Source organism: Coenobita brevimanus, chromosome 4, assembly GCF_032717465.1.
Source record: "Coenobita brevimanus isolate Jiangsu-jjx chromosome 4, ASM3271746v2, whole genome shotgun sequence".
In the NCBI taxonomy this organism is placed as follows: Eukaryota; Metazoa; Arthropoda; class Malacostraca; order Decapoda; family Coenobitidae; genus Coenobita; species Coenobita brevimanus.
In genome coordinates this window covers 38,460,746-38,479,224 of record NC_136957.1, presented here as the reverse complement: position 1 = coordinate 38,479,224, position 18,479 = coordinate 38,460,746, and the positions used below count along the sequence as shown (strand labels likewise).

At 40.5% G+C, this 18,479-nt stretch overlaps 1 protein-coding gene across 1 annotated transcript in view; it reads right to left on the bottom strand.

The window, feature by feature from the left end:
• Positions 1-610: 610 nt before the first annotated feature.
• The window catches only part of LOC145395736 (uncharacterized), a 203,243-nt gene continuing 185,374 nt past the window's right edge, over positions 611-18,479 (bottom strand). Inside the window, exons 3-8 of the mRNA XM_080269274.1 lie at positions 11,022-11,272; positions 8,700-8,835; positions 7,322-7,455; positions 4,139-4,257; positions 1,942-2,093; positions 611-1,018 (exon numbers count right to left, since the gene is read on the bottom strand). Coding sequence (XP_080125400.1) covers positions 936-1,018; positions 1,942-2,093; positions 4,139-4,257; positions 7,322-7,455; positions 8,700-8,835; positions 11,022-11,272 — 875 coding nt within the window. The 3' untranslated portion in view covers positions 611-935. The remainder of the gene's footprint in view (positions 1,019-1,941; positions 2,094-4,138; positions 4,258-7,321; positions 7,456-8,699; positions 8,836-11,021; positions 11,273-18,479) is intronic.

Genomic DNA, 18,479 nt, shown 5'->3' with positions numbered 1-18,479 from the left:
CATCAATTAAACATTCATTTCTTTCACCGTTCACTCAATAATCACTATAAGTAATTATTATTTTTTTTTTTTCACCATTCAGTCTTCGTCGTTCACTTTACACCATTATATTTCATTTCGTCATTTGTTTTCTTACATTTCCCACCATATATTAAGTCCTTCGCATATCCAGCTTTCTTCACTGATGGGAGGGTGACAGCCAGTAATAACCCTTTCCCAAGCTAGCCAAGTATTAATCATGAAAGTACAGCTCCCGCCAATAGTTCTCTACACTATCTCGAAACAATGTCAGAGTCAAATGAGATCTCTTGAAACCTGTCAGCAGTTAGGCTGTATGAAAAGTCACCCAGGAAATTTCGTAACGCTTCTTCCTGTGCGACTTTCTTTTCCCAGAAAGTCAGTGATTAATAGACAAGAAACAGCCAAAAGTTCTAAAACCCATATGATACTGCACCAACTATTAACGTGTGAGGTCTGAGGAAGATTTGCCACTGAAATGTTTCGTTGGCTATGCTTTTGTGTCAGTCTGTACAAATTTTCGGTGTAATCCAATAAAGTGTAATCGTATGTTAACATATGAAAGGACAAACTGCCAGGATCCACCTTAATTATGTTTCATAGCTGGGCTCCAAACTCAAGCCACAGGCGCCACAGAATTAGAGGTGAATGCAATAACCACTGAGCTGCAAAGGCTCTAAGACAGTATTTACAAAACATCAATATATGCAGTACACCACATAACACGCGATGGGAGGGAGGCTGAGTAACTTTCCCACAGACACAGACAGACATGTAAGGTGTTCCTAGAAGAGATGTGTGTCTGACCCCTGGGGAAGCTTATGACCTCTGCCAGTGACTTCTTGAGGAACCATTGACCTCTGAGGCAGCAAGTGACCTCTGTTGGTGCATGCTTAGACGAGAGGAGTTGAGGTCATCTAAGGAATGAGGTGAGGCAGGAGATGGCGACCCATTACTATAACAACGAGGAGACTGGGTGCCAAGAGGTTCCTGCTGGCATCTGTTGAAGGAAGAAACAAGCAAAGTGAGAAATATCTTGTAGAAAAAAATCGTGGCACTTAAAGCACTTAACACTTTGAAACGTGGGCAAAGCGTTATGATGAATGAACCACCCTGTGATGTAGTGCCCATATTATTCATTACAGTACATTTATTAGTACCTTAAAAAATACAAAATGGAATACAATAAAGTATGGTAGATAGTCCAGTGTAACCAGCAAAACAGATCCAATCCTGGCTGAGGTATATACTCATTTCCATAATCCTTAACCTCAATGGTGCGATAAGTACTGTATTATTATTATTTTTAAGGAATGTGTCTGCATCACCAAATCATCCATACCTTACCAGGCTTTTCTATAGTACGGTTGATAGTTTACTCTAAGCCAGAAATTAATCCCTAAGACGTGGGGATGTTTTAGCAGTGTATTTCATAAGACTAAAATTCCTTGACACACTAGATGCGAGAGACGAAAGGGCTCGAACCCTGGACCAACAGAACACACTTCAGATTTCAGGCTTGCTTAGTTTATGTAGTACTTTTTTTTCTTTTTTTTTCTTTTTGTTTTACAGAGTGAGCTCAAACTTGTTTAGAAAAAGAGATCATGATTATCACACTCCAGACATTTGAGAATTCCATCCTTAAACACGACTTGAGAATTCAATGCTGACTGGGGAAAAACATCAGTAATGACAACACACACACACACACACACACACACACACACACACACACACGTTTATTATGTATATACTGTATGTATGTATTTATGTACGTATGTGAGCATATATATATATATATATATACGAGTACGAGTATTGTGTTTTAGTTTAAATCGTGGTAAAGTAGTGATTCTCTCTCTCTCTCTCTCTCTCTCTCTCTCTCTCTCTCTCTCTCTCTCTCTCTCTCTCTCTCTCTCTCACCTGAGGCATGGTACAGGTTGAGACTGGAGAACCATGTGCTTGATGGTTCTGGTATGGTGACCTCGTGTGACCTGACCCACAATGACCCCAGCCTGGCCTCGCACACTATCCTCAAGGCGCCGCCACGGAAATGCTGATGGCTCACTCGAAAGCTGAAAGAAATATTAACTTTATGTTCATTTGCTACCCTTAAATCAAGTAAAATAGTCTGCTAGCAGTGAAGATGAATGAAAAAAATATATATGTACTTGCTTTTATCTCTAGAACACTGAATAAAAATCGTCTGTAATAAAGCAGTGAGAGGTACAGTTCAGTCATAATTTTGGTCCTTCAACCCCTAACCTTGTTGAAGAAAATCGTCTGAAGGCAGCTAAGTAAAGGGTAAAATAAAGAGGAACGTTCACTTTATCTCTTTTACCTCTCTAGTAGCCTGACTAAAATCGTTGGATGGAAAAATGAATTAAGTTGAAGATATACTGTTGTCTTATTCCTCCTCCTCCACCTCCTTCTTCTCCTCTTCCTCCTCTTCTTCTTCTTCCTACTTCTCCTTCATCTTCTTCTTCTTCTTCTTCTTATTATTATTATTATTATTATTATTATTATTATTATTACTACTACTACTACTACTACTACTACTACTAGTACTACTATTATTATTATTATTATTATTATTATTATTATTATTATTATTATTATTACTACTACTACTACTACTACTACTGCTACTACTACTACTACTACTGCTATCACTATTATTATTATTATTATTATTATTATTATTATTATTATTATCATCAGTCTCTTTTTTTCTTTAATTATTCCAACCGCCAGTCAATTTTATGATTCAGTTTGACCAAATCCACTGCAGCAAAGTAGTTAGGGCGTGACGACAATTCTACTTATCTTTTACTACACACTGTCCTGTAAAATTTCCACGTTTGTGTTTCCGTACGGGATGGTGTTCCTTCTCACTTTTTCCTGCCGGTTTCAGATGGAGGGTTTGGAGGGCTAGGGAGAGCCTTCTTTATGATCCACGTCTTATTCTAGTAGTTTAGTCAGTTTTCTAGGAGCTGTAATTATCCTCTTCTCTTATATCCTTATGTTCTTACGCTCTTATGTCCATTCCTACTAGCGCCAGACGATTTTACTCAGCTTAGGGCCTTGCTAATGCAGTGAGGTGTTTATAAAGCCGTCACACGACAACAGATCCGCCACCAAGCTGAATAATATCGTCCGTCTTTAGCTAACATAAAAAAGATACTGCTCAATTAATCACTCTTAAACTTTGTCATTGTGAGGGGTGGGGGTCTTTTCCAATATGAATGGCGTTGAAGAATGAGACTTTGAAATATATATGTTATAGTCTAATTAGAATGGGGCGTTGGAATAGTAGCCTAATTAGAATGAGGCGTTGAATATATATAGTGTAGCCTAATTAGAATGAGGCGTTGAATATATATAGTGTAGCCTAATTAGAATGAGGCGTTGAATATATATAGTGTAGCCTAATTAGAATGAGGCGTTGAATATATATAGTGTAGCCTAATTAGAATGAGGCGTTGGGATATATATACTGCAGCCTAATTAGAATGAGGCGTTGAATATATATAGCGTAGCCTAATTAGAATGAGGCGTTGGAGTTTATGTGCTGCAGTCTAATTACATATCTCCATTGTCTTTTCAACCCGAGGGCGTCATTTATCTCTTATTCCAGTATCAGCAATTTATTTTTATTCAGCAGAGCAGAGAACCTAAGGACTGAAGGATTTAATGAAGGCTAGATGTATAAAAAAAATTCTTTCCTTTCTCAAATCTATCTTGAAATGGTAAAAGTAAGATGGAAGAAGACGTCATTGTGGTGAAGGGGTTAATATTTCCTAGTAGGTTGATTTAGCTTTTAGTAATCAGACTTAAATAATATACATAAAAATACTATGAGTATATTAGACGGGTAATATTATTTAGCCCTATTAATGATCTATTATTCAGTCCATCTATCTGTATATTAATCTCATTCCGTCCATCCATTCATCCATCCATCCACCTATTATAATATTCATCTTAGTCCATTCATCCACCCACCTATCCATCCAACCATCCATTACCGATCAGTCTGTCTACCTAAGTCAACCAATCAGTCAATCTGAATTATGTACCTATCTCCGTGTACTATCTATCTATCTATCTATCTACTCACCTGAGATGCGTGGTAGCCCTGACCAGCCCCACTGAAGGCATTACGTGCACGGCCTGGCTTTGCACGTGCGCTGCCTGCTTTACCACGTGCTCACCCATGCTCACGCTCCCTGGAGACGGCTGGGGGGGGGGAGAAAAAATTATCTTGCAGCAAAAATCAAAACAAAACGTAAAGAAATTTAGTACAAGAAAAGCTATCTTCGTTATCTATTGTATTTGATAAAACATCGACCTAATCTTTACCTGGACTAAGAATAATAATTATCAGTTACCTAGGCCAGTATTCTCGTCGGTTAAGGAAGCTCCCTAACGCCTCTTCCTTAGCGAATTATTTTTGGATATGGATGGTTGATGTCCTTTTGTACGATACCGATGAAGAGAATGGCAACATTGGAAAGATTTATGCAACAAAGAATAGTACAGTAAGATGGAATGAACTAAATAAATCGCTGAGGAGAAGGTGTTAGGGAGATTCTTCAACCACTAGAGATTCAGGTGGCAGTATCTTGTGTGTTGCGGGTACGGCTCAGTGGGGTGGTGTGGTGCAGGGTAGATACTGGTAAAACTAAGTCGTCCCCGCAACACACCACAAATCGCCTGGAGGAGTGTAAGTCTAGTGTTATATATGGAGCAGCCTAAAGACTCCACACATGATAGCAAGTTGATTGATGCCTGGTCTGCCTTATGATGGGGCAGCACTGTAGGGGAATGAACTAGGTGAGGAGAGGAAGACCGAGAGCGAGCTGGAGGTTTCACTGGTAAACTAGGTGATCAGAGGGAGGCCAAGAACGAGAGGGAGGAAAGGAAGACCCAGAGCGAGGTGGAGGTTTCATCTATAAAATGGGTGACGAGAGCAAGACCCAAAGCGAGATGGAGGTTTTATCTGTAAAATACAGGAGGAGAGGATGATCGAGAGCAAGGTGGGGTTTTTATGTGCATAATGGGTGAACCCTGGGAAGTATAATTTATCTACATGAAAATTCACTGTCTCTCCGTTTATGTCCAATACGCGCAACATCAGTTTATGGGCTGGAGTACTGGATATCTGCAGGGGGGTAGGTAAAGCCCAGAATATGTAGTGGTAAAGCTCAGAATAAAGTTACAACTAGAGGCCCCCCCAAGGGAGGAACCACACCAGCCGCGAGCCGATACATAACTAGCGTGGCTCGTAATATGACCTTGACCTTGACCTACTTTCACCAATTTCAAACTCGTAGGAAATTTGATCCCTAGTACACACCTGTAAAATTTTGTGATGATAACTTGAGCTGTTGCGAAGTTATGTTGCTAACAGACACACAGACACAGAGACAGACAAACAAGCTGAAAACAATACTTGCAGGAGATTTTCATCCCTACTACAAACCTGTAAAATTGTGTGATGATATCTTGAGCGGTTGCGAAGCTATCGTGGTAATAGGCACACAGACCTTGACCTACTTTCACCAGTTTCGAACTCGTGATCGATATTTTTCCCTACTACACATCAGTTAAATTTTGTGATGATATGTTGAGCTGTTGCGAAGTTACCGTGTTAACACACACACACACACACACACACACACACACAAACTGAAAATAATACCAGCTTCGCTATCGCGGCTGGTAATCACTATATCAATGACACGCCGGGTTCAGGGAAGGGAGAACAGCCAGCGACCTCGAACCCCCATTAAAAATTACCCGCAGTTTTCAAGATAAAAAGGTGAAATTTCATCCTCACTTAAAAAGGCGAAAGTAATTACCCACAACCACAGAAACTACGCTTGTTGTTTTGGGGGAGAGAGCCCGGCCGCTGACCCTGCATCCCGACTAGACAAGAAAATATCCAAAGTTCATGATAAAGAATGGAATTTTTTACAGGTATACATTTAAAGGTGTAATTAGGTTGCACGCATCACAGGAATTGCATTTGAGAGATCAAGGACAGCTTTCATGATTGAGAAATGAAAATTCGTATATGTGTATAGAGACAAACTAAGTAGGTTATGTTTACCAAAGGAATTAAGTGTAGATTTTGGAAAAGACACAGCCCCCGACCCAACCCCCAAGACCCCCCGCCCCCCGCCAAATATATATATATATATATATATATATATATATATATATATATATATCAATAGAAGTACAAGATAAATGGGTGTCATATATTCGTTTTACTCTATCTTGGCCAGAAACTGTCATCTCTCCACCCTGATAGCTGAGTTGTAACAATACATTAACACTGCAATATGGTGCTAGTAATGAAGAAGTGCTATGGAAAAGATGGAGAGCCAAAGTATTGTCTTATTCTGCCACTGGTCCATGTGAAATAATCTGCAAATGGACGAAAATGTGGGCCAAGTTAAGGTGAAAGGAGTACAGTGGATGTGTGCAGTGGTTGTTAACATGTGGTGTGAGTGAATGACCATGCAAACAAGAGAATCATCCACTCAAGGCAAATTTTTAAGCATTAAGATTTTTACGGTGTAGAGATTTAATACTGAAAGTGTGTTTATCTGACATGATTTATTTCAAGTAAACGATGTCCATGGTTCTGTAGTCACACCTGTCCTTAACTCAGCTGACCTGACAAACGCCGGTAAAATTGCTTTACTCCTTTTACTATAACCTGGCTTAAATTTTCCATCTCTCCAGTTTGAATGCTGAGTTGCAGCAGTGGAGTAACAATAAAGCATGGTGCTAGTCACGAAGAAGTGTAATGAAGAGGATGTTTTGTTGTAGAATTTTCTTTTTCTGCCACTGAGCTGCGTGAAACATGCTGCCAATGGACAAAAAATTAGACCAAGTTAGCGTAAAAAGGGTAGCCGTAAATAGCACCCCCGTTGAACCTCAAGTGGCAGTATCTTATGTTTGGGGGAACGGCGCAGTCGGCTGGTGTGGGCGTGGTTGTGGTACCTGGAGTAGAGCACGAATATATGATTCAGGATAGATATTGATAACACTGAATAAATGATGCAGGGTAGATACTGATAACACTGACTGAATAAATGATGCAGGGTAGATATTGATAACACTGACTGATTAAATGATGCAGGGTAGGTACTGATAACACTGATTGAATAAATGATGCAGGGTAGGTACTGATAACACTGATTGAGCCGTCCCCACAAAACACGAGAAATGGTCCGGTGGAGGGGAAGTAGAGAACTGTATATATAGGCCAACTTGAATTATCTATTACCTGACGTCCATTAATAGACCAGGTGAGCACAGGTGGTGGTCTGGCAGGTGGAGCGGTGCAGTTCAGGTCAAGTCGCTGGTTGAGTTGGTAGTCGCTCCTTAAACCGGTGATCCGAGGCCTTTCCCGGGGCAGCACTGCAGAGGAAAAAACTAGGTGAGGAGAGGAAGACCGCAAGCGAGGTGGGGATGTCAGCGATAGAATAGGTGAGGAGAGGAAGACCGCGAGCGAGGTGGGGATGTCATCGGTAGAATAGGTGAGGAGAGGAAGACCGAGAACGAGGGGGAGGTGTCATCGGTAAATCATGTGAAGAGAGGAAGACCGACAGCGAGGTGGGGGTGACATCGGCAAAATAGGCGAGGAGAGAAAGACGGAGAGCGAGGTGGAGGTTTCATCTGTACAATAGGTGAGGAGAGGAAGACTAAGGAAAAGGAGGGAAGGAGAACCGTCACAAACTAGCTGAGAAGAGAGGAAGATCGAGAACGACTTGAAAGATTTTTTATATAGATTGAGAGAGAAATATATTTAACTTGGAAGAAGAAAAACTGTTTAAGATCAACTAGACAGAAGATGGAAGCCTGAGAACATGGTGGAAGGGTAAAGTGGAGGAGTGTATGAGGGAAGGAGGTATAGATAGGCATGAGGTAAACATTTGTAGTGATAGATTTGAAGACATTTTTGTTGCACTCACCTTGAATAACCTTTAAAATTTGACGTTTGGCTCTAAGTTGATGGATATGTACACCTTATTTCACGTTCATCTCAAAGAACAAGTAGCTGTCCACACATAATCTACACAGATTAAATAACTTACACATCAGGAATAAATCCCTTACAGAATAAACCCTCACACACTATGTCTAAACTATCCTTAATAAACTAACAAATTAACAATCCTAACTAAGCAGGGTAATTGAGTGCATGAGAAGGAAAGGTATGAAGGCTGGGGAGGGTAGGTAACTGGCAATGGACTGAGCTGTTTGGATGGGTTTTATAAGGGAGTGCATGAGAGGGGTTTGGTATTCCCCTTTTTACCTTGATAGTGGTTGGCCTGACTGTCTGATAGTTAATTAAGAAAGGTGTGAGGAAAGGTGTACTATTAGGTGTAACCAGGATTCAGGGGGTCTGAATGGGGAATGAATGTATGTGTGACTCATTTTATTGGGCATTCTATTGATTAGTTCCCCCTTTATCATATTATTTAATTTTATAGCTTTCTGGACCCCTCCTCTCTCCAACTGTAGGTTAAAAAATATAAAAGGCGGGATAATGCTGATTACTAAATATATGATCGTCAGAAATTAACTGAATAGATAGAAATACTACGGTAGTATCACAGAACAGAGAGAGAGAGAATGAGGGAGAACTCTCATAAACTTACCCACAACCGTCATGTTAGCAGAGCGCTGTGTGGTGTGGAATGGCGGTCCCTCTGCCACCAGCTCACACCTATACACGTCAGAGGCGCCCACACCCACGCCCATGATGATCACATGACGACCCTCACGACCACCAGCCTGATAAAGTCGTATAGTGTTATGGCGAGTAGTAGTATCGGAGGTAGTTGTAGCCCCAGGTTCATCTGAATGTAAACCCTTAGACTGCAGACTGATGTTGCTCCTCTCCTGCAGCCCACCATGTTCCTTTTAGAGGGATAGGGAGGGAGTTGAGGGACGTTTAGATAACCAGGCAGCTCCACCGCCCTGCTATCTGGGTATTCAGCAACGTTGATCTGAGTGTACAGTAGTGCCTAAACACGTCGAACTGAGACTGTTATATTCTCACAGTTAACAGAATATCTATTTGTAAGTACAGTTCCTCCTTTTAGTCCAATAAACCCTTCAGTAGGATGATGTGCCGTGTTTGTATTTTTCACTCTTGCTGCCTCCACACGAATTTATGTAACTATCGATTGACATCTTTTACTGAAGGGATTACTGAAGGCTTTATCTAACCCCTTTACTAACTGATGCCTCTCATATGGTGAAAAAAGTTGCCTCGAAGTAGCAATAATAAGGTAATTAATTAGCCACTGTGTTCAAGGAGTAACTTCGTCAACCTGGATTTCTCTCTCTAAAATCATGTAGCGTTAAACTGATCAAATACATAAACATAGCCAAAAGTTAATCGAGTCAATTCTACCTGAAGAAAGTCTAAGTCCTCACCATAACAAAATCAGTATCTAGATATAATTCCTCCACATATCAATAACCTACAAAATCTTCGCCAAAGTGGTTTCCTTTCAATATAATCGTGCTGTGTACATCAGTAGTAATAGCACTTGCAGCCCTAGGCTCATCTAAATATGAACCCAGTGGACTGCTGGCAGAAGTTGCCCTCCTCCTGCAGCTTACCAACTTTCTTTAGGAGGATAGGGAAGGAACTGTGGGGTGCTAGTATAACCGGGCAACTCTGTCGTTCTTTCATATCGGTGTCACCACGTGAAGGCGTCCCTTCGCAGCACCAGACGTCCAAGGAACATAATTAAACGCCTTCAAAAGTCAGCCACACTAATCAAGAGGATCCAAGTCTTTTCGAAACCTCTATGTACTAATGATTAATGCAGTCTCTGTATGCCGATAATTCCCTCTAGTACTGTTGTGTTCACTTTTCCGACGCAAGTTAAGTCTGTGCCATAATCCAATCTCAGGTTATGCATATTTCAGCAGAAAGCTATTGAGTATACTGTACATAGTTCAGGTTTCAAGAGTACTGATAACCTTCGCCTTCATCCAAACTTTAATTAAACATCACTATCAGTAATGTCCATCGTTATAATACAAAAGTTGAAAAACTGTCAAAAGCGTTTGTGTGCAGTCGGAGTGAAAAAAAAAAAATCGCACACTATTAATATCACTTAGGCCTTTTGTCGCCACGTAGCGCGCAGAGGACACTTAAGAACTCATTTTTAACTGATACTGCACAAGACCCACTGACATGTCATAAAAACAAGCCCGTTAACACCATTACACAGCGTCTCGAATTAATCAATCCCATAATGTTTCCAGTGTGTAAAGTAGGTATTAATGCCGCAGTGATGACATGTGAAAGTGTGTGGCGCCTGGGAGTATTTCTGGGCCTCAAAGAAAAGATTATTAAGTTTATGCCTAAAGTCTAAAAGGTAAGTAAAGCATAGGGATTGACTGTGGAGAGACTCTACGCGTATAAGGGAATATATAGGTCTTTTGTAAAGAAGTCCTTGGTAGTGAAACGTCTGTAGCAAAGGTGGACGATGTCCAAAAACTTTATCACATTGGAATTATGGCGAAAGCCAGAAAAGTGTCTATAAATTCAACAGGATTCTTGGGCACTGATTTTGTGCGTGAGGTGATACGTATAGGAAGGTTATTCTGGTGTGAATCTGTGGATAGAGCGCATATGAGTAACTGCAGCCTATAAATCAAGCATCACATGGGCTGAGGTTTGGAGAAGAGGCTTGAGGATTACGAGGCACTACTGGAATACCAGAGGAGACTGTCCAGATTGGAAAGCTTACCAGTGGAGGCAAGGAATACTGACTTTAAAATGTTTGAACATCTATATTGCTAAACTGAATGAGATCCCTTGGTGAGTCCATAGTAGTAAAAGCGGGATATCAATATATATATCTTACCCTTCTGCAGCCGCAATTTTCCACAGTCAAATAAGAACGTCTAGCGTTAGCCTGAATATCACACTCGTGTCAGTAATCATATCAACTCACCAGCTGATGCGTATGAAGCCCCGGCACTGAGAACACAGCATAAGGCGGTGTTTTAGAGGGTATATACTGGAAGAACTGAGAATTGCCCTTGTACCACTTGAGGGAATACAGCGTGGCGTGGCGTTGAACCTCGTAGTCGCATTCCAGACTGGCGTTCATCCCAGGGGCAGCGTAGCGTGGAACCCTGAACCGCTGGACCTGAACCCACGGCCCTAGGCTGCTGTTGTGTGGTCCTTCAGTACCTAGGGAACCTGTGGGATTGATACCGTGAATTAGAACATCATCGTTACAGTCATCATCCCAACCCCTTTTTCAACTAATATATAGAATGAGAGTAGACGTCATTTTTATTTGCCTTTACCACTACTACTGCTACCACTACTACTGGTAATAATAATAAATGTTCTTTTTTACCCACTACCGCAGAGTGGGGCCGAAAATTAAAGTCAACAGCTTCATTTACTCCCATTCAGTCTCTCAGCTTCCGTACATAATGATCTACTCCACAGTATTTTTTAATCATCCATAACCAGGTCCCGCTGGTCATTCTGCTCTTTATTTCAGTCCCTTTACCTCTTTCTTGTTTTATACAACTGAAGTTTGATGGCTGGAGTTTATTGCTCACATAATGCGGCTCAAGAACGAACAACTGGTCACTCTCGCCTTATATGTCTGGACCAAGCAGTTTAGCTCTGGGTCCCAACTCTCTTGATAAGACAATAAAAGCTTGATAGGCAGTGGACAATCCTCCCATTAGCCGCTTCATTCCAGTTTGCTATGTCTTATACTCGTCTCTCACCCCCCTCCCTACATTGTTTTGACTTCTACGATACAAAGCATCCCTCACAGCATCCTTGCACTTCCTTGTCCTCATTCCCATTACTGTGCATCCTTTGTTATTTTTCTCTCATTACCAACTCTTCACACAGTTATACCAATTTAACACCTTGGTAATTTTGCTCTATTATGCTACGGCTTGAACATCTTTCTCACACCATATTTCCAACTCTGTCACACTATGTCAAACCACATACAGGCCTTAAGATATTTCATTTCCAACATGTTCACAGTTGTCTGATTCCCATCTTTCAGTGTTCACGCCTCACATCCATACAGTGCAGTCGGCACCTCAGCTTCATATATAGCAGTGGTTCTCAACCTTTTTGGGGTTGAGTCCCCCTCAGCACCTGGTGCTTATGGCCACTCCATCATACTTCCTTTCTGTATATGATTTCGTTCTAACTTCTTCAGTTATATACATATATATATATATATATATATATATATATATATATATATATATATATATATATATATATATATATATATATATATATATATATATATTTTTTTAACCCTTCACTGCACTTGAAAGTTTTCCTTCTCACTCCATGCATCCATGACACCTGCCACAAGGGAGTCTCTATTAACTTTCCTATTTGCCTTGTCCAGGTTCGTAAAAGTTTCATACATATCCCTCTTTCTGAACCTACTCTTTTCTCAAGACAAACACGGGACCCACACACACCCCAGGTCACACCTTAATCCTTCCTGTTCTTCCCGAATATGGCATGCAGCATTTTTTACAACACTTCCAATCACTCCACTTTCATTAAGCTTACTTGGAATACTGAGCAGACTTATAACTCGAAAAACATAAGCATTCCTCACCGTCACCCCAGGCTTTCCACAGCAAGATATTACATCCAGTCTGCCTGTCCACGGATATCTCACCTTCCTCCAAAAAAACACTGATAAATCTAGGAAATCATTCAACACCGTGTTCCTCCTTTCTTTACGCAATTTGTCGCATTCCGATCCATTCCTGCTGTCTTCCCACGTTTCACTTTTCATAATCCTGTCTCAGTATCCTCCCTCCGTACCCTGTCCCGCCCACTGACCTCCTCGCCATGGAGATTTGCACCAAGTTTTCCCCAAGGCCACTCGATCATCAGTTACATTCAAAAGTTGTGCAAAGAAAAAAAAATCGCTCAATTCTTTTTTATTTTAGAAGAATCTGTTATTGTCTCCTGATTAGTACCACGTAATATAGACATCTGTATATTTTGTCCTTTCGTTTTCTTAATTCTGTCTTTCCCCCCCCCTTCCCAGAACATTCCATTTTATTTTTTTTTCCTGTTTTGGAAATTCACTGACACTTTTTCAGTCCATCTTTCATTTGCTCTCCTTTTCTGTTCCGATTTCTTTTTCTTGTTCATCTTGTTCTTCTTTTTCTTTCTTTTTTATTCTTTTTTCTTCTTCTTCTTCCTCTTCTGCTTCTTCTTCTTCTTCTTCTTCTTCTTATTATTATTATTATTATTATTATTATTATTATTATTATTATTATTATTATTATTATTATTATTATTATTATTATTATTATTATTATTATTATTATTATTATTATTACTACTACTGCTACTACTACTACTACTACTACTACTACTACTACTACTACTACTACTACTACTACTACTACTACTACTACTACTTCTACTACTACTGCTACCGCTATTGCTACTACTACTACTACGAAAATTATTTTCCTTCATATATACATTCTCAGAAGTTAAATACAAATATAACAAAGATAATTTTAACATACTGTATTACACATTTTTCGAATTCCAAATGAACGTAATATGTAAGAAGAGTAAATATAAGTTCAGGAGTTTTAATATTTAGAGAGAGAGAGAGAGAGAGAGAGAGAGAGAGAGAGATGGGGCTATTAAAATGTATAGTTTTTTATGCAAGGATGATGGAACCAAAGGCCAGGAGCTCGCAAACCGTTCCCTCAAAAAAAAAAAAAAAAAAAAAAAAAAGAGAGAGAGAGAGAGACAAATTCAAGATCCGTTCATTTCGAGATGCCTTGACACACTGCGTTTGAAAGACTGGAGATCATAGGAAGTAGGAAATACAGACAGAGGGAGACAGTTCCAGAGTTGACCTGTTGCATAAATGAAGGACTGGGAGTAATGGTTAACTCTTGCATTAGAGAGTTGGACAGAAAAGGGATGAGAGTTTGTTGCTAGATGGTGCTGCGCGTCCGTCGTAGGGGTGGAGGATTGCAAGCACAGTTCAAAGGAGCAGTGACCATTGAATAGAAAAGAGATAAAGATGCAACAGTGCGGCGAAGAGACAGAGGTTGAAGGGAGCCAGTAAGAGAAAGAGAGTTAATGAGACGAAAAGCCCTTGACTCCACCCTGTTGAGAAGGGCTGTATGTTAGGAGCCTCCCCACACATGAGATTTGTACTCCACACAGGGGCGAACAAAACCCATGTATAAAGTCAACAACTGTGCAGGGGTAAAGAAGGCAAGGAGTCGGCTTAGCACACCTAATTTCTTTGAAGCAGATTTTACAAGAGATCCAATATCTTTCCGAGATAAGTCCCGAGTGAGTGAAACCTCAAGTATGTTCAAGGATGATGCAGGATTGAGCTGGATAATATTAAACATTGGTGGGTTATTACCTCTCTCTCTCTCTCTCTCTCTCTCTCTCTCTCTCTCTCTCTCTCTCTCTCTCTCTCTCTCTCTCTCTCTCTCTCTCACACACACACACACACACACCACGAGAGAGTGAGATAAGGGAAATGTCAGCGTTATCTCAGCGGTGGATCTGGCCTCTCTTATCAGCGACAAGCAGAAGGCAGAAAAATATAAAGATGAATTAAATGTATTTCCATTGGTATTTTCCTTTATATTATTTGGTTTTGCTGGGGAGAATGGGTAATTTAAATAGGTTTTCAGATGATTCTCTCGATAGATAGAGAAAGAGAGAGAGAAAGATGGATAGACAGACAGATAGATAGATGATAAACAGATAACATTCCACACATAACAATCCACACAAAACAATCCACATATAACACACATAACAATCCACACACAACATTCCACACATAACACACATAACAATCCACACACAACATTCCACACATAACACACATAACAATCCACACACAACATTCCACACATAACACATAACAATCCACACACAACATTCCACACATAACACATAACAATCCACACACAACATTCCACACATAACACATAACAATCCACACATAACACATAACAATCCACATAACACACATAACAATCCACACATAACACACACATAATAATCCACACATAACACACACAACAATCCACACATCATATTTTTAAACCTCAGAATCCCGTCTACACCCACAAATTAACCTATCCATAACATACATTTATTTTTTGTATGTTTTTCTTTATCAATCCACTCCATATACACCTGTGAATGTCAGAAAGAATCAGTCCTTTGAATGCCATGATTACAAATGGATACCAAGCACTTTCCATATGCCAGTCCGTACATACATTTGGCCACACGTAAACCTGGTTAGTGTTTTTGTGGAGGTCTTGGTACCATTTCCAGACGTTCATGCATCACGCCACTTGGTCACTCCAGGTAATATTTGACGCCTCCCTTCATTCTGGACAGTGACACCAACAAACATGTGTCTCTATGAAGGGTGTCAAGTGTACCAAATGCTAGACCTCTGTTACACACTGACGCTGTCCCGGGTTCATGTGGTGCCAGCTGTACCTCATCCAACCAGCTCGATCTCCTGTCAGTTTCCTAGCCTGTCCTACTTCGATACTGGGAATTCGATTTCGCACACTCACATTTGTCATAATCATCTACCTTCATGTTCAGTTATGTCTCCCCGTAACCCTTTAAGTCCAAGGATGTTAGTTTTGCATTATTTTTGCCTCTACCAGACGATTATATTCAGCTGTAGTGATCCCTTTGGTGGTGAAAGGTTTAATGAAGGCTATATCAGATACCTACTGTTTCAAAAAGTCTCCATAACTCTTTGTATGAAATCGCCTGGAGACAGCACGTATAAAGGATAAAATCAGACGAAAATTACACGAAATGATATTGAATGGATGAACCAGCTTCGAAAATGGCCCACGTAGCATCCTCTGTGAAAGATATTAAACACTGAAAGATAATTTGCAGTCCACCCGAAGGCCAGAGACAGCAGAGGATGCAAACTTTTCTGCTCTGTGTACCCTCAGCCTTGCAGGAGTATCAAATCCCTCTGTAGCATGAAAAGCAGGGTTCAGAATTTTGTGGTTCGTTTCTTCTGCCTCTATTTTTCGTTCCTTTGACGTCAACTGGATTTTTTTAGTGCATTTATTTTTCTTTATCTTTTTCGGCTTTCCATTCCTTTATTTATTTATTTTTTAATTTGTTTTTTGTCCCTCTGATATGAACTGTTTTTCAGAGTGATTCTTCTTTCCCTAACCTTTCTGTGCTCGTTGTCATCATTTCCTAGTCTGGTTTTTACTTACCTGATTATGTGCTCCGTGCTCGTTTCTTCTCTTTTTGCTTGTTTTCTGCTCACTTGAATGTGCTAGGGAAACTGCTCTCTCTCTCTCTCTCTCTCTCTCTCTCTCTCTCTCTCTCTAATGTTTTTTCTTAACCCCTTCAGTACTACGACCTCTAGATTCCACTTTTGCTGTCTACCGTTTTATGTATCGTTAGAGAGGCCTTTCGTAGTAGAGGATTTAGATACTTCCTTAACCCAGTTTCAGGGAGGGGGTGTCTTCTTCCGGGTAAAATCGTCTGGAGGAACTATGAATTCATTAAGGAAAGACGTCGCCTGATCTTACATTCTTCCTTTCCTAATCCCTTCAGTGTACTAACTTTTTAAGGTATTTTATTTATCTATCAACTTATTCTATCCCTCCACAACATTTCATTCAGCCGTCGAGAAATTTCTAACTTTATTGATGTTACTACCAGACGGATGTATTCAAATTAGGACAGACCCTAAATACTAAAATTAATAGGAACAATGGCAACTTCAGTACTATCATATCTATTTATTTTTGCCACCACTACATGATTTTATTCAGATTAAGAGACATCGATCTTGCTGGAGCATTTAGAAGCAACGCCAATAACTCTTCGGTGTGATTACGTGGTCTAATGCCTGATGTTTTTACTCTGTTTACATGCGTTCCCTTTGTATTGCAGTTAACCCTTCAATTAGATGACGTTTTCTTTATGCTTGCCACCTAAAGATGATTTAATTCAACCTATGGGATATGTTTTGTTGTGGAGGAGTTAATGAAGCTATATCGGACATCGCCAGTTTGGCGAATTTATCGTTAATTGAATAGGAGAGAGAGAGAGAGAGAGAGAGAGAGGATGATTTCATTATTCTCTGAGTCATTTAATCTTTGCAGTGGCCGTGTGATTTGCGTCGGAAGGATGTTGGGAATAATTCAGTGGTCAAAGAAATAGTCTGCTTTCCGAAAGGACCTGAGTTCGATTTCAAGTTGAGGTAGGGAACAATTTAACAGTTAAAGTACATTAAAAAAGACTTTACTGATCTTCCGCAAGGCTCACCGACATGTCACAAAAACACCCAATACCGTCACTTCAATTAATCTATATATCTATCTATTGCCAGACTCCTTAGTCCCGTAAGGGGTGGCCACAAACAAATCGCCTCCATTGTCCCCCGTCCCCCGTTATTTCGCTGCCCTGCTCCTAGCTCACACACCCCTCTCTCATACACCTCTCCATTCCATCCCTTCATCACGTCCTTGGCCTCCCCCTCCCTCTCCCCCCCCTCCACCTAACTCACATACACTCTCCTCGCCAGTCTCTTCCTCTCTATCCTCTCTACATGGCCAAACCACCTCAATGTGTTATTCCTAATGCTTCCTATCACATCCACAGCCACACCACAACGCCCCTTCACTTCCTCATTTGTCAGTCTGTCTCCCCATGTGACTCCACATGCTCCTCTCGAATAACTCATTTCCACTGCTCTCACTCTTGACTTGTGTCCCTCTATTCATATAAAAGAAAGAAAATAAAAGAAGCAGTCCTAGTGTGTATTCATAATGGACGATGGGTATAAGTCCCGCAGTGGTGACATGTGAATGTGTGTGACATGCAGAAGTATTGTTGGACCTCAGGGAACGGACCCTTATTCTGTGTCTTGAATCTAACAGTTTTTCAAAAGTTAGCACACACGGTACACTGATGCCACATTTAGGTTATGTGATGGTGTAGGTGTCGAGTGTTCTGTGGGAGTGAACGAGGAGAGAGGGCATGATGTGTTACTATACCTCTTTCACTATAACTTGGCCCAGATTTCCGTCCTTTTCCACCTTATTTCACGCAGCTCAGTGGCAGAAAATATTAATATTCTGGCTCTACAACCCTCCTTAGCACTTCTTCGTGACTAGCACCACCTTCTAGTGTTCATCTATTGCTACAACTCAGCATTCAACATGGAGAGATGGCAATTTTAGGCCAAGTTAGTGTAAAAGGGGTATATAGACATGATGGATACGAGTGTGTCTTTGGAGTATACGAAATATCCTGAGCACTTTCTTCTGTTCACATCTTCAGGGACTGCGAATACGCGAAAACGCTCGGGATATTTCGTGTTTCTTTT